Raw genomic sequence first — 13,582 nt, 5'->3', positions numbered from 1 at the left:
GTATATTTATAGTCTAGTCTAAATAACAATAAGTCTGATATTTCCGAGATCATCTAGAATAAAAATGAACACGTTGGCTTGACTTGGTATTTACGAGTCTTCTCCCTGGTAAAAATGTTTCTTCCTTAAGAATGAGTCTTATGTTGACTACTTCTACACATTTGAGAAAAAGACTAGAAATGTATCCATTAAAAAATGGTAGGAAATAATAGTAATGATAATGGTCAAGATCCTAGGATATGTTCGGGATCCTGAACGTTCTTGAAGATCCGGGATCCTAAATAGTGTTGAGGATCTTGGTCCGAACAGCTAGGATCCTTGAATTTATACATGTTGCAAACGTTAGGTTAGGGTGGGCGTTAGCCTAGCTAACACCCCTACGATACTTAAGTCAGTAATGATTTTATAGAGAAAAAATTAATCAAAAGGGAAAAGTGTAGGTAAGGAGTAACGTGTACCTTATTTTTTCATAATGAAATATTGTGGCTTTGACTTACACGTAATATGCCTTGAGGTGTATAGCGTTCAATGATCTTGGTATGCTTTTCTTAAAACCAAGTTTCCTACTTTGAATCTTCGGATCTTAATATTCCTATTGTAGGCTTTAGAGATCCTTTGCTGATGAGATGCAATATGGATCTTGGCAAGGTCCCTTATTTCATCAATTGTATCAAGATCCTCGATTAGGATCCTATCATTTCTATCTTGAGTTTGGAGGTGGTACCTTGCCATTAGGATCACTACTTCCATGGGGATCACGACTTCTGCCCTAAATACTAAGGAGTATGGGGTTTGACATGTTGTTATTTTAGCTGTGGTTTTATATGACCGTAACACCAAAGGAAGCTCTTCAACCCATCTTCCTTTCTTTTCTCCTAGTTTCTTTTTCTGGTTATTGACTATGATCTTGTTTCTGGACTCTGCATGTCCATTAGCTTAAGGATGAACATGTCCATTAGCTTAAGGATGAACCGGGGTGGACATTATCATTTTAATCCCTCAACTAGTACAAAAGTCCCATGTTCTTTTGCTTATGAATTCAAATCCGTTCTCACATATGATCTCGGCAGGGATCCAGAATCTGGTGAGAATGTTATGCTTGATGAATGAGACAACCTCTTTATATTTCACTCAAACAAAAGCCTAATATTTTATCCACTTTGAGAAATAATCTGTCATTACCATCATGAAAACCTTTCTTCCTGGTGCTTTAGGTAATTTACCAACTATGTCCATTCCCCACTTCATGAATAACCAAGGTGAGATGATGGGATACAAGGGTTCTTCTTGTTGGTGAAGGATGTTGTTATGTCTTTGATAAGCATCACATTTCTGAGCATGTAGGAAGGCATCTTTTTTCATAGTCAGCCAGTAATATCTCATTCTCAAAAATTTGGAACATAAGGATCTGCCCCCGGTATGGTTGCCACAATCCCCTTCATGTATGTCTTTCAAGACTTATATAGCTTCATGATCCTCTAGGAACCTTAGATATGGGATTGCCAAGGATATTTTTGTACAATACTCCTTGGATCATGACAAAGTGTGAGACCCTTGTTCTGAATGATCTATCGTGTTTTTTCTTCTTTTGGAATTGTGCTATTTTGGAGGTATTTTATAATAGGTTGGGTCGATGATCTTGACTGTTGTTGAGGATCCTGATTGTTGACCCATGATCTTGAGTGTTGAGATCATGGTTAGAGAGTTGGAGGTCAGGATCTTCGATTGCTGCAATGCTAGCTGTTTGGTGATGTGTAGCGACATCTTATGGTTTCTTTGTTAGATCTTCTATTTCCAAGATCATTATGTGGACTATCAGGATCCTGGTTTCAGGCGGGATCCTGAGAGAAGATCCCAGGTTGGCTAACGCGTCTGCTTCGGTATTGTCTTCTCTAGGAACTTGGACTAAGATAAAGTTTTCGAATTCTAAGGCTAAGGTTCTAAGTATTTGAAGGTATCATGGTAGTCTTCCACCTTTTAATACAGAGGTTCCGTTAAAGTGGTTATTTATTAATAATTAATTGACGTATACTCGAAGATCCTTGGCTAGTTGTTGTTCCATGATTATATCTTCATATTTTGCTTCAATGTTGGTTGCGTCGAACTCACAGCTAATGACCTGGGGTAGGATGTCCCCCTATGACGATTTTAGTATGATTCGTAGGCCTGTTCCTCTAAAGTTGGATACTCCGCCTGTGAAGCGAGTACATTTTCCCATGTTTTCTTCTTCTAGTAGTTGTCGAGTTTCTAATTCTACTTCAGCTTGTAGATCATCACTAAAGTCAACCACAAAGTCTGTCAGGGCCTGTGATTTTATCACAAATCTTGGTTCATACACAATGTCATATGTACTGAGCTTCACCGACCATTTGGCCATTCTTGCTGACATCTCTGGTTTTCTCATAACATTCTTAATTGGATAGTTTGTTTTTACATGTATGGTGTGAGTCTCAAAATAATGTCTTAACTTAGTAGAAGTTGTAACTAATGCAAGTATTAGTTTTTCGAGATGAGAATACATGGTCTTAGGATCTAGGAGACTTTTACTTACGTAGTAAATGGGATGTTGATCTCCATCGAGATCCTTGGCCAGAACTGTACTTACAACATTTGAGGATACTGAAAGATATAGGAGGAGTGGTTCTCCATCTAACGGTTTCACTAACACGGGTGCTAAACTTAAATATTTTTTAAGTTCTTGGAAGGCATTTTCATGCTCTCTGGTCTTCAAACTTCTTATTTTTCTTTAGGATGTCGTAGAAAGGTTTGCACCTCTTTGAGGATCTTGAAATGAACCCGTTAGAGTTGCTACTCTTCCAATCAAGCTATGGATATCTTTGGTCAAAGTTGGGGATCTTAGATCAATTATGGGTTTGATCTGTTCATGACTCGCTTCTATCCCCCTCTTGGTAACCATATAACCAAGGAATTTTCCCTCCTTCATTCCAAAGTGACATTTAGACGAATTCACTTTCATGTTATATTCTTCTAATATATCGAAGGCCTCTTGAAGATCCCTGAGGTGATCTTTATCTCTTTTAGACTTGACCACCATGTCATCAATGTAGACTTCCATAGTGTCCTCCAGTTTATCCTTGAACATTCGATTCACCAATATTAGGTATGTTGCTCCTGCATTTTTGAGACCAAAAGTCATAACAATATATACCTGCAGGGGTTATGAAGGCAGTATCTTCTTGATCGAATGGTTCCATTCATATTTTTTGGCATTCGACTGAAGGGTCCATGAATGTTAGTAGCACATGTTTTGTCGTGGCATCTATCATTGAGTCTATGTGTGGTAAAAGGAAATGATACTTAAGGAAATCCTTGTTGAGATCCGTGTAATCCACATACACTATCCTTTTGCCAATATTCTTTTGGACCACCACCACGTTGGCTAGCCATCTTGGGAACTTTACCTCTTTAATCATTCTTGTCTTGAGAAGCTTGTTAATATATTCTTGAATGATTTGGTTCCTCTCGGGTGCGTATTTCCTTATTTTTTGATGTACGAGCTTTAAAGAGGGATCTATATTGAGTTTATGAGTTATAATTTCTTTATCTATACCTGTCATATCCTCGTGGTTCCTAGAGAAGGTTTTATTTCTGTCCTTTAAGAACTTTATTAGTTCTTGCTCGATCCGTTTTGGTATTGAGGATCCTATGAGGACTTTGGCTTCAGGATCCTTATCTTTTAGGGGCACTTCCTTTATGTCTCGCTCTCCTGCTTCTAGAACATCTGGTTCCCTTTGCTTTAATTGCTATGCTTGTCGTGGTGCCGTTGAAAACTTCATTGAGGTATTATATCACTCTTTATATTCTTAATGATCCTAGACGATCATCAATGTTCCCCACAGGGTAGGCATCTTGATGCACTGGTGGTACATTGATGGGATTGCTTTCATGTCATGGATCCAGGGTCTACCTAATATAACATTATAGAAGATAAAGCATCAATAACATGAAAACGTTGCATAAAATTTACCCCCTCAATGTAGATGGGTAGCTTTATTTCTCCAATGGGGTGCTTCGTTTCACCACCAAATCCTATTAAGACCGAGGTTCTTTTGATTATTTCGGATTTTCATCCTGGTTAGGGCATCTAAAAGTATGATGTTCACTGAGGATCCTCCGTCCACCCGAATCCTTCTGACCAAGTGATTGGCGATATATAGAGTAATCACCAATCCATCGTGGTGAGGATCCTAGATGTTTTCTCCATCATGTTCGTCACAGATGATCTCCTTACTGTTTGTTATCGACGTGTTCTTTCGGGGTCGTTCTTCCCTTTCCATCTTGGATAATTTGGCTTGCCTTTTAACTGCAAGATAAGAAGTTCCACATATGTCAGATCCTATGAAAATAACATTGATTACCTTGGCATCCGAGGGAAGGGATCCTGGCTTTTCCAGGATCTTCGTAGGCTCTTGCTCTTTTACCTGGATCTTTCTTTTCTCCTTTCTAGGAGATCTTTGAGATATCCCTTGCTCAGGAGATAAATAATCTCCTTCATGAGGTCTATGTAGTCCTCAGTGTTGTGAACAAAATCCTCATGATATTTACACCACTTGGATTTGTGCTTCCAGCTGTTCGACTTCTCTCATTTTCTTGGTCATCTCGCTTTGTCACCAAAATAATGCATGCAAATATTAGACCCGAAAAATCCACAGAAAAGCAATAATCACTAATTTTGGGAAATTCTCTTCCTATTCTTCATCATCAAGGGGATTAATCCTATGATGATCAAGTTTAGAATATGGTTTTGACTTATAGGATCTCTGGGCTGAGCCTTCCTGTTAGGGTTGTCTTAGGAATTTGGCGTGCTGGCCCTCTTTTGTATTTATTTGTCTTCTTCCAATTTGATGAATCTTAGTGCTCTGCTTCTGACGTCATCCATTCATTTGCATGGGGTCATCACAATGTCTTCTTAGAATGTAGAATCCTTCTTTAGGCCCGTCTTAAAGGCCTCCACAACAATGTCCATGTCAATGTTTGGTATGTTCAGCGCTTCCTTGCCAAACTTGCTTACAAAGTCACTTAAGGTTTCTTTAGGATCCTGGATCTCCCGGTAGAGATCACTAGTGATCATTTCGAATATTTTGTTGCAAGAAAAATGATTATTGAAGAGATTAACTAGCTGAGAAAAAGAAGTAATAGAGTAGGGAGAAACATTAAGAAGCCATTTTAAGGCTGATCCTGTAAGATTCGAGTCGGAGCCTTTGCATAAACAGGCTTCCTTTAAGTTTGATAGAGTGGGAATGATTTCCATTCTCTCTATATTGTGCTCTGTGTTCTTCGGGATCCATGGTTCCATCATAAGGCTTCATGTTGGGAGTTTGGAAGCACTTTGGACCTTCAGTGTCGACTATTGAAGGGATAAATCTTGAGATCCTGTGACTGGTGGGTGATACTTTTGGTATAAGTTGGACCACCCTTGGTAAGCTTGAGATCATATGTCTTAGTTGTTGGAGTTCTTTGGCCATGGCTGGATTTATTCTTGCATCAAGATCCACATAGTTAGTATTAATAGTGTTACTGTTAAAGAAGTGATCTATATTTCTATTATTAGGGGTATTGAAGGTTTCTTCAAGATCCTGGGGCACATGAGTTTGGATATTTGGGATCGCTCCCCCGGTTGGGGTAGCAACAAATGTTGGGGCTGTCGATTCCGGATGTTTCCCAAGGGATCCTGTATTGTCGAAATTCAGGATCCTTGGTCGCGAGATTGATGGTGTCGCCTCCTAGGGTTTACGGATATCCTCCATGATCCTTTCCGCTTCCTTAAGCAATATTCTATTTTCTTACTGTTGTTGAGCCACCTGACGCGTCAAAATCTTCATCATGAAGAAGAGTTTTTTTATTAGAGAGCGAGGAAGGAGTAAGAAAGATACCTTTGGAGATATCCGGTGATGATCAGAAGGAAGCAAGAGGAAGTAAAGAAAATCCTTCACTATTTACCCATATTTATCTTAGTAATAGAGGAGAGAGAGTTGATTTGACCGTGTTGAACATTGAAGTGACCTTCACCAAAGTTCAGCATACTAGCTATTGTCCGAAGTTGAGGGATCAGAAGTCATGGCGTGTTACGAAGGAAGAATAATTAGCAGGATGTTTTGTTATCAGAAGAAGTTGAAGTATATTTTATCTGTTTGTGTTATGCTGGGTTGTATTGATTGCTGGTTAATGACTAGATCACTTAGTCATATAAGTATCTTTAAGTTGTACTTTATTAAAAGTTATGCCATCAGATTGTGTCTATAAAAGGGGAACCGAATTGTGGTTCTCCTTACACCTTTTCATGCTATCTTGCTGAACAATTATTAATAATTGAAGATTGTTCGTTCTACAACATGTTTATTTATTTACACTTCTGGTCTTTCATTATCATATTATATATCAATTTTTAAGTTAATTCTTCCGCATTTACTTTTAGTCATTTAACTTAGAACATTTTTCATAGTTTCGTCATTTGGTATCAGAGCCTAGATTGGTTGTCTACTATCCACTCTCACCAGATTAGCATTGTAAGGAACCTTGGTGACTTACATTTATGGGAAGCATGGAAGTATTCTTTATATACCATCGTCGCTCAAAATATTTTTCAAAATGGCTAACTTACAACTGATATATGTCAATGTCTCAAATAGTTTGGGTTGTTCCACAAGATCACCCATATTGATTGCTGATGAATACAAGCAATGGAAAACTAGAATGAGTCATTATCTAAAAAGAAAAGAAAAAGATGTATAGCATTCTTTTGTTGAAGGTCTTTATGTGGTTCCAACACTTCCTCTTGATGACCTTAATGTTGCCTTCTTGGGTGGTGGTGTTGGGGCTCAACCAAGAGGAGAACCATGACATCCAACACTAGAAGATCTTTCCAAACTAGTAAACGATGAAATGGCTTTCACTAAACTTGTTTGTGGTGTACCACCAGATCCCTTTGATCACATCAAGTTGTGTGAGTTAGCTCATGAAGTCTAGACAACTCCCCAGTCTCTCTTTGAAGGAACTGAAAATGTCAAAGATAAAATTCTCACTTCTGCTCTGAATGACTTCAACAACTTTCATATCCTTCATGGAGAAAGTGTTAAGTCTACATCTACTCGTTTTTATCTGATTCTCAACCAACTCACTAGTACTAAAACTATCAAAACAAATCTTGAAATAAATATGAAATTTCTAGATGGTCTTGGTGATGGTTGGGTAACTATTAAAATGATCTTACAAGGAAATGCAAATCTCAAAAAGATGAATCTCATTGAACTCTATGGAGAACTTTAAGCTCAGGAGTCAACAATTATGCAACAACATCAGAAAAATTGAGTACCCCTCGCTCTAACCGTCCAGAGCCCTCATGGCTTTAACCATAATGAACAATACCCTTCTAAAGAACCTTGTGAGGATGACTTCCAAAATGAATATGCTCTCTTAGTTCACAAATACAACCGAAGATTCCTACATCGATACCCTCCAAAAACATCACACTTCACTAGACCTAACATTCCTCGTCCTCAGAATCAACACTTCCATTCAAGCACTTCCAACACCACAACTCCTACTAAAACTCAACTAGAAGAAATTCCAGCAACACATAATTCTCTAGTGAAAAACTCTTATGAAAGTGTCAAAACCTCTGAGGTTGAAAACAAGATTGACACCATAATTTATTACAACTGCAATGGAATCAACCACTTTGCAAGAGATTGCAAGTTTAAGAAGGTGAAGAATGTTGCATACCCTTGGGAAGAGCTGCTGAAGTTGCTGGAAAAGAAAAATATTTCTTTATCAGAGGAGAAGAACAAGTTTGGTCTTATGGAGATGATAAGGACAGTGAAGGATCTGGAAGAATAGGAAAGCTCTACATGATTGCAAAAAGTGATGCTGATTGTGTTCCAGATGATCTTTGGTCCTCTCGATCAGAAGATGAGTAAGAAGCACATAAGATGAAGAACTACTGTTTCATGGCTTCCAACACACCTTTTGGCCGAAGCATCATTGAGCAGGTACAATTTATGGTTTCTAAAAATAATTTATTCCTACTATTTGCAAGCCTTACTCAGAACAAATCTGCATGTCTTTTACAGACGCCTTAGAGGCATATCAAAAAGCTAAGGCAGATAAAGACTCAGCCTACCAAGAGTTATATCGAATAAGAGAGCGTTTTGAGAAGAAGAAGTTAAGAATTGATCGTTTGGAGAAAGAATTGACTTTAGAAAAGATCCTAGAACCTTAGTTGATAGTAGTCATGTTTTGGCCCTTGAACAAAGGGATGTATTAGTTAAGGATAATGTACGTTTGAACGGATTAATAGAAAAAACTTTATTCTAATATGAATTAAATTGATAAAAATGAGCATCTTACCAATAATTTTCACAATCCTTGGTCTAAAGGAGGAGATCTCGGCACAAAAATCCATATTCCTCTGGAAGAACTTAAGGAAAATTATGGAAAATTCATGGGTAATATTCCTAGACTGGAATATGATGATAAGAACATTTCAACAGTTAATTTCGAAGGAGTACCAATTTTTAATGAATGTCAAAATGAAAGTTTTGTTCCAAGCACCTTCGAGGTCCCACCAGAAGAAAATCAAAATGCAAAATCATCAAAAAACTACTTCTTTCCAGACCAAATAAGATGTAACACAAACAATTTGATGCCAAACAACTGTGTTATTGAAGAAGTTATCCCAAAAACATCGGGACATGCTTCTGATCAGTATGTTGATATTGGAGGAATTATTTGGGCTGGATCATCTGATGAAGAACCTATGGATGAAGAGCTTATCATTTTGATGATCTTCTGAGTCCACAGATTCCTCTGTCAGGACCAGCACAAACCTCTAATACTGATTCTCTCTCATTTGCAAAAATTTTGATTTCCAAACCCAAAAGTGATTCAAAAATCAAAACTTCCATTGTTCTTAACTCAAACAAACCATGTTCAACTATTTTAATTGTCTATAGTGCCACAAATCTTGTAGAAGGTCAAAGTTCAGGAACTCAGAAAGAGCCACTCACCTCTAGACAAAAGAAATCTCAGGAATCATCGACCAAAAAGAAGCCTCAATTAAACTGTTCTGATATTCTATCTCCCAGAACGTAAGCTCAAACAGTAGCTGCTTAGGAATCAAAGTCTAGACTTAAACAGAAAGTAAGAAAAGAATATTCTCATGAAGTTAATAATAGATCAGGTTCAAATGTTGATAGATCCAAAGTCAAACAACCTATTCAAAATGTGAAGATCTTTACTAGAAAACCAGTTTCGAAGCCTCTTATACCCGAACCTTCTGTGAGTACAAAAGAGAAATACATTCCTCTAGAACCTGTTCAGGAATAGAAACCAGTAGAATCGATCCCTAAGTTAACTGTTCGTTATGATTGGTGGATAAATGAGGCTAACCTTACCTTTTGCATTTATCCAGCTATCTCTTCTAGATCTCACCACATCATACAAAACTGTCATCTACTTCTGTTTGAATTTCGTATGTCAACAAAACCTCTGTCCACAATAAATATTGGGGGTCCAAAACTAATTGTTTAATCCTTTGCAGGAAACGTGTCTAGACAAGCGAGGCAAGAATTGGTTTATAGATAGTGCTTGTTCCTTACACACCACTGATGATTGGAATTCTTGTGAGATTTCGGACCAGCAACCAAGATTGAATATGTTACATATGTAAACGATTCAAATGGCATCATCAAGGTTCATGGCATACTCACCAACAACACATTCGAAATTCAGAAGGTTGCATAAGTTACAAATCTCAAACATAATATCAGCAGTGTTGCAATGCTTATTAACACCAAATTTCGAGTTGAATTCGATGCTAAGCACAACTATGTCATGTCTCAACATCACTCTAAATATTTCATCGCTTCTGGAAGAAATGGAAATATGTACCCTATGGATATTGAGCTTATGGTAGGAAAAACTCAACTATGTTCTCTTATCAAAGCTGCTTCTGACAAAAGCTGACTGTGGTACCGACGTCTCGCTCATCACACTCATTTTACATGGGTCTTCTTTCTTCGTAAAAAATCTGAAGCTACTCAAGAATTGATCAACTTCATCAAATGTATTGAAGGTTAAATGAAGCTTCCCGTACGAAGTATCTGGAGCGACAATGACATTGAATTTACCAATTCCATCCTCAACATGTTCCATGTGGACAAAGGCATTGACCGTAATTCTCATCTCCTTACACTCATCAACAAAATGGAGTTGTTGAACGAAGAAACCAAACCCTCGTCAAATCAGCCAGATCAATGCTCAACTTTGCAAATCTTTCGTTACACTTCTGGGTAAAAGTCGTCGCCACTACCTGCTTTCCTCAGAACCGGAGCATTATCAACATATGACTCAAATGCACTCCATATTAGGCTCTAAATGGAAAGAAACCTAATGTTAAATTTTTTTCACACCCTTGGTTGCAGGTGTTTCATAAAAAACAGCCAAGATCATATCAGTAAATTTCAACCAAAATGTGATGTAGCCATCTTTGTGGGATATTCCACCAGAGGAGTTGCCTACAGGGTTCTGAAAAGAAGAACACGTCTCATTGAAGAAAGCTTTGATATCACGTTTGACGACCTGTTTGTCTGCAACACATCTCACACTCATGTTAGTTCCCAAATTTTGGAAAGTGATTCACCTAAGACAGACACACAAGTTCAACAAGTTATCGTCAAAATCAACTTTGAATCTCTTTTCAGACCACTCGAAGTTGCTTTAGATGCCGATGTCATTCGACCAATTGAAGTTCCGGTATCTAAAAATTCTTCTGGCCCCTTCTGTTAGAAGCTCCAACCAGAAAAACTACTGTTTCTCTGGTTGAGGGGGAGAATATCAACACATAAATTTCCTCACCAGTTAAGGAGGAGAAAGTTCATTCTGCTTCTGGTCCCGCAACAATTCCAGAAGACACCGCTCCTTCCGAAGCTACTAACCATGACACTCAACTCCAAATTCCAACTATTGAACGATTGACCAATGCAGAAACACCTTCTGAAAACATTCCTTCTGGTGATTCAGCTGTCCAGGGGGAGATTTCGTTGGTTGTGCAAAATGATACACACAATTCAACTCATGACATCACATCAAATGCTGCAACATATTACATTACCCCTCGTCTCCACATTTGGACTAAGGATCATCCACCAAATCAAGTCGTTGGCAATCCCAATGCTGGTGTTCAAATCAGATCAACAAAATCTATTCAAGATGAGTGTCACTATGCCGCATCTATTTCACTGATTGAGCCTAAGAAAATCCACGAGGCGTTAGAACATTCTGACTGGATCACGACCATGTAAGAAGAATTGGCTGAGTTTGAAAGAAATAAAGTCTGGATCCTTATCCCTCCCTCGAAACATCAAGCAATTGTTGGCACTCGTTGGGTATTCCAAATCAAATTTGATGAAGCTGGAATTGTCATTCAGAACAAAGCTAGATTAGTTGCTAAAGGCTATAGTCAACACAAAGGTACAATTTATGATGAAACATATGCTCATGTAGCAAGATTAAAATCTATCTGAATCTTTCTAGCCTACATAGCTCATAAGAACATCAAAGTTCATCAAGTGGGCGTCAAAAGCGCTTTTCTCAATGGAGAACTAAAAAAAGAAGTCTATCTCCAACAGCCTCCAAGTCTTGAAAACCTCGATCTTCCAAACCATTGCTACAAGCTCATGAAAGTAATATATGACCTCAAACAAGATCCTTGATCTTGGTACGAAACTTTGAATAAGTTTCTAGAAGAATCTAGGATCATTATAGGAATTGTTGATCGAACGCTATTCAGAAGGTCAAATCAGAAGCATCTGATGCTTGTGCAGATTTATGTTGATGACATCATATTCGGACCAACAAATGAATCCATGGTTTCAAACTTCTCAAGACTTATGGTAAGTGAATTTCAAATGAGCATGAATCGTGAAATGAATTTATTTCTAGGTCTGTAGGTAAAGCAATCTCTTCAAGGTACATTTATTCATCAAACTAAATACACTTCTGAACTTCTCAAGAAGTACTCTACGGATAATTGTGCATCATCCAAAGTTCTTATGTCCTTTGGAGAGAAGATGTCGGCTGATATTTCTGGTGAATCAGTAGATCATAAGGTTTATCGAGGAATGATTGGATCGCTTCCGTACCTTACTGCAAGTAGACCTGATATCATGTTTGCTACTTGCCAATGTTCCCGATACCATGCCAACCTGAAGGTTTCACATCTCATTGTTGTCAAACAGATTCTTTGATATCTTCGAGGATCTAAATCCTTGGGTTTATGGTATCCAATCAGAAATGACTTCATTCTACAGGCTTTCGCCGATTATGATCATGCTGGATGCAAAATTGATCGAAATAGCACATCCGGAGGATTTCAATTCCTTGGAGGACGACTTGTTAGCTGGTCCTCAAACAAGCAAAACGGTGTCTCTCTATACACTACTGAAGCAGAGTACATTGTTGCTGCAAGTTGTTGTTCCCAAATTTTTTGAATGAAGTCTTAGCTTCTGGACTACGGATATCGTATGTTAAAGGTGTTGGATTAATGTCTAAGTCCATAACTATATTTGGTATGTACTTGACCCGACCTGGCATGGTCCATTTGGGTTGCACTTCACCGGCACAATTTATATGGATAGTCTTTTGAGAATAGTATATTTATGATTTATATTAATATATTATAAGTTCTAATATATTAATATGGAATCATATTATTTAATTAGTATTGATCAAGAATTAATTTAGAATAATTAAGTGATCAAAAAGAACTAATTAAATATGGACTCTTATATATATGGAATGGGCCAAGTTCATTTAGGTTGGGCTAAGCTTTCATGGATGGTCCATGGAGCTTTTAACCCATGGATCCTATGTAAATGAAAGGTCATGGGTATTAGGGTTTACATGGATGTAACCCTAATCCTCCATAATATATAAAGGGGTCCTTGGCTCACAAAATTGGCACAAGTGTGTGAAAATAAGAGTGGGCCGATTTTAGTGTGCATACATATTCTCTCAAGTTCTTCCAAGGTGTTTTGGTGATTTGTGATTCCATTTGAGGCTTCCACACTATTGGGGCTAAGCTCTTAAAGCTTGAAGACATCAAGCTACATCAAAAGGTATGTCATCTAACTAGAACTTTGTAGTATAGGTGCTTCATAATATGCTAGTTAGGATGAAACCTTGGAATAGTTAATATTTGCATGTATAATAGAGAAAACATACATCCAAGGTTTATAGGGTTGCATGTACACCATAGGAGTGTTAGAATGCTCATAACCCAACAGTGGTATCAGAGACAGATTGTTTTCTGTTATATTGATGCAAATGTTTTATTTTCAAAGTTGGAAAAAAAGGAAAAAAACATGACGTTTGTCAAATTTTAAGATAATTACTTGTTTTTGTGAAAAACTAATTATTTGTAAAATTTGAATCATTTGCTATATGAGTTGAATTATGTCAAATTTAGTAAAAGATAAAATGATATGATTATTTTATTAGTTTTAAAAGTTTGATCTAAAGAGTTTTTTGAAACCTCCATAAGTTATGGATATGAAAAGGTTTT

At 37.5% G+C, this 13,582-nt stretch overlaps 1 protein-coding gene across 1 annotated transcript; it reads left to right on the top strand.

Annotated features, from left to right (window-relative positions):
- The first annotated feature begins 10,224 nt into the window (after nucleotides 1–10,224).
- On the top strand, nucleotides 10,225–11,321 carry LOC145111873 (uncharacterized). The gene is made up of 3 exons (XM_079048117.1): nucleotides 10,225–10,310; nucleotides 10,443–10,773; nucleotides 10,884–11,321. Exons 1-3 carry the CDS (start codon nucleotides 10,225–10,227, stop codon nucleotides 11,319–11,321), a joined length of 855 nt encoding a protein of 284 aa, XP_078904243.1.
- The last annotated feature ends 2,261 nt before the right edge of the window (nucleotides 11,322–13,582 follow it).

The sequence above is a fragment of the Lactuca virosa genome, chromosome 5 (genome assembly GCF_052849685.1).
Source record: "Lactuca virosa cultivar CGN04683 chromosome 5, Lactuca_virosa_CGN04683_v6, whole genome shotgun sequence".
Lineage (NCBI taxonomy): Eukaryota > Viridiplantae > Streptophyta > Magnoliopsida > Asterales > Asteraceae > Lactuca > Lactuca virosa.
The sequence above is the reverse complement of the archived record's forward strand: the minus strand, read 5'-3'. Positions and strand labels throughout refer to the sequence as shown.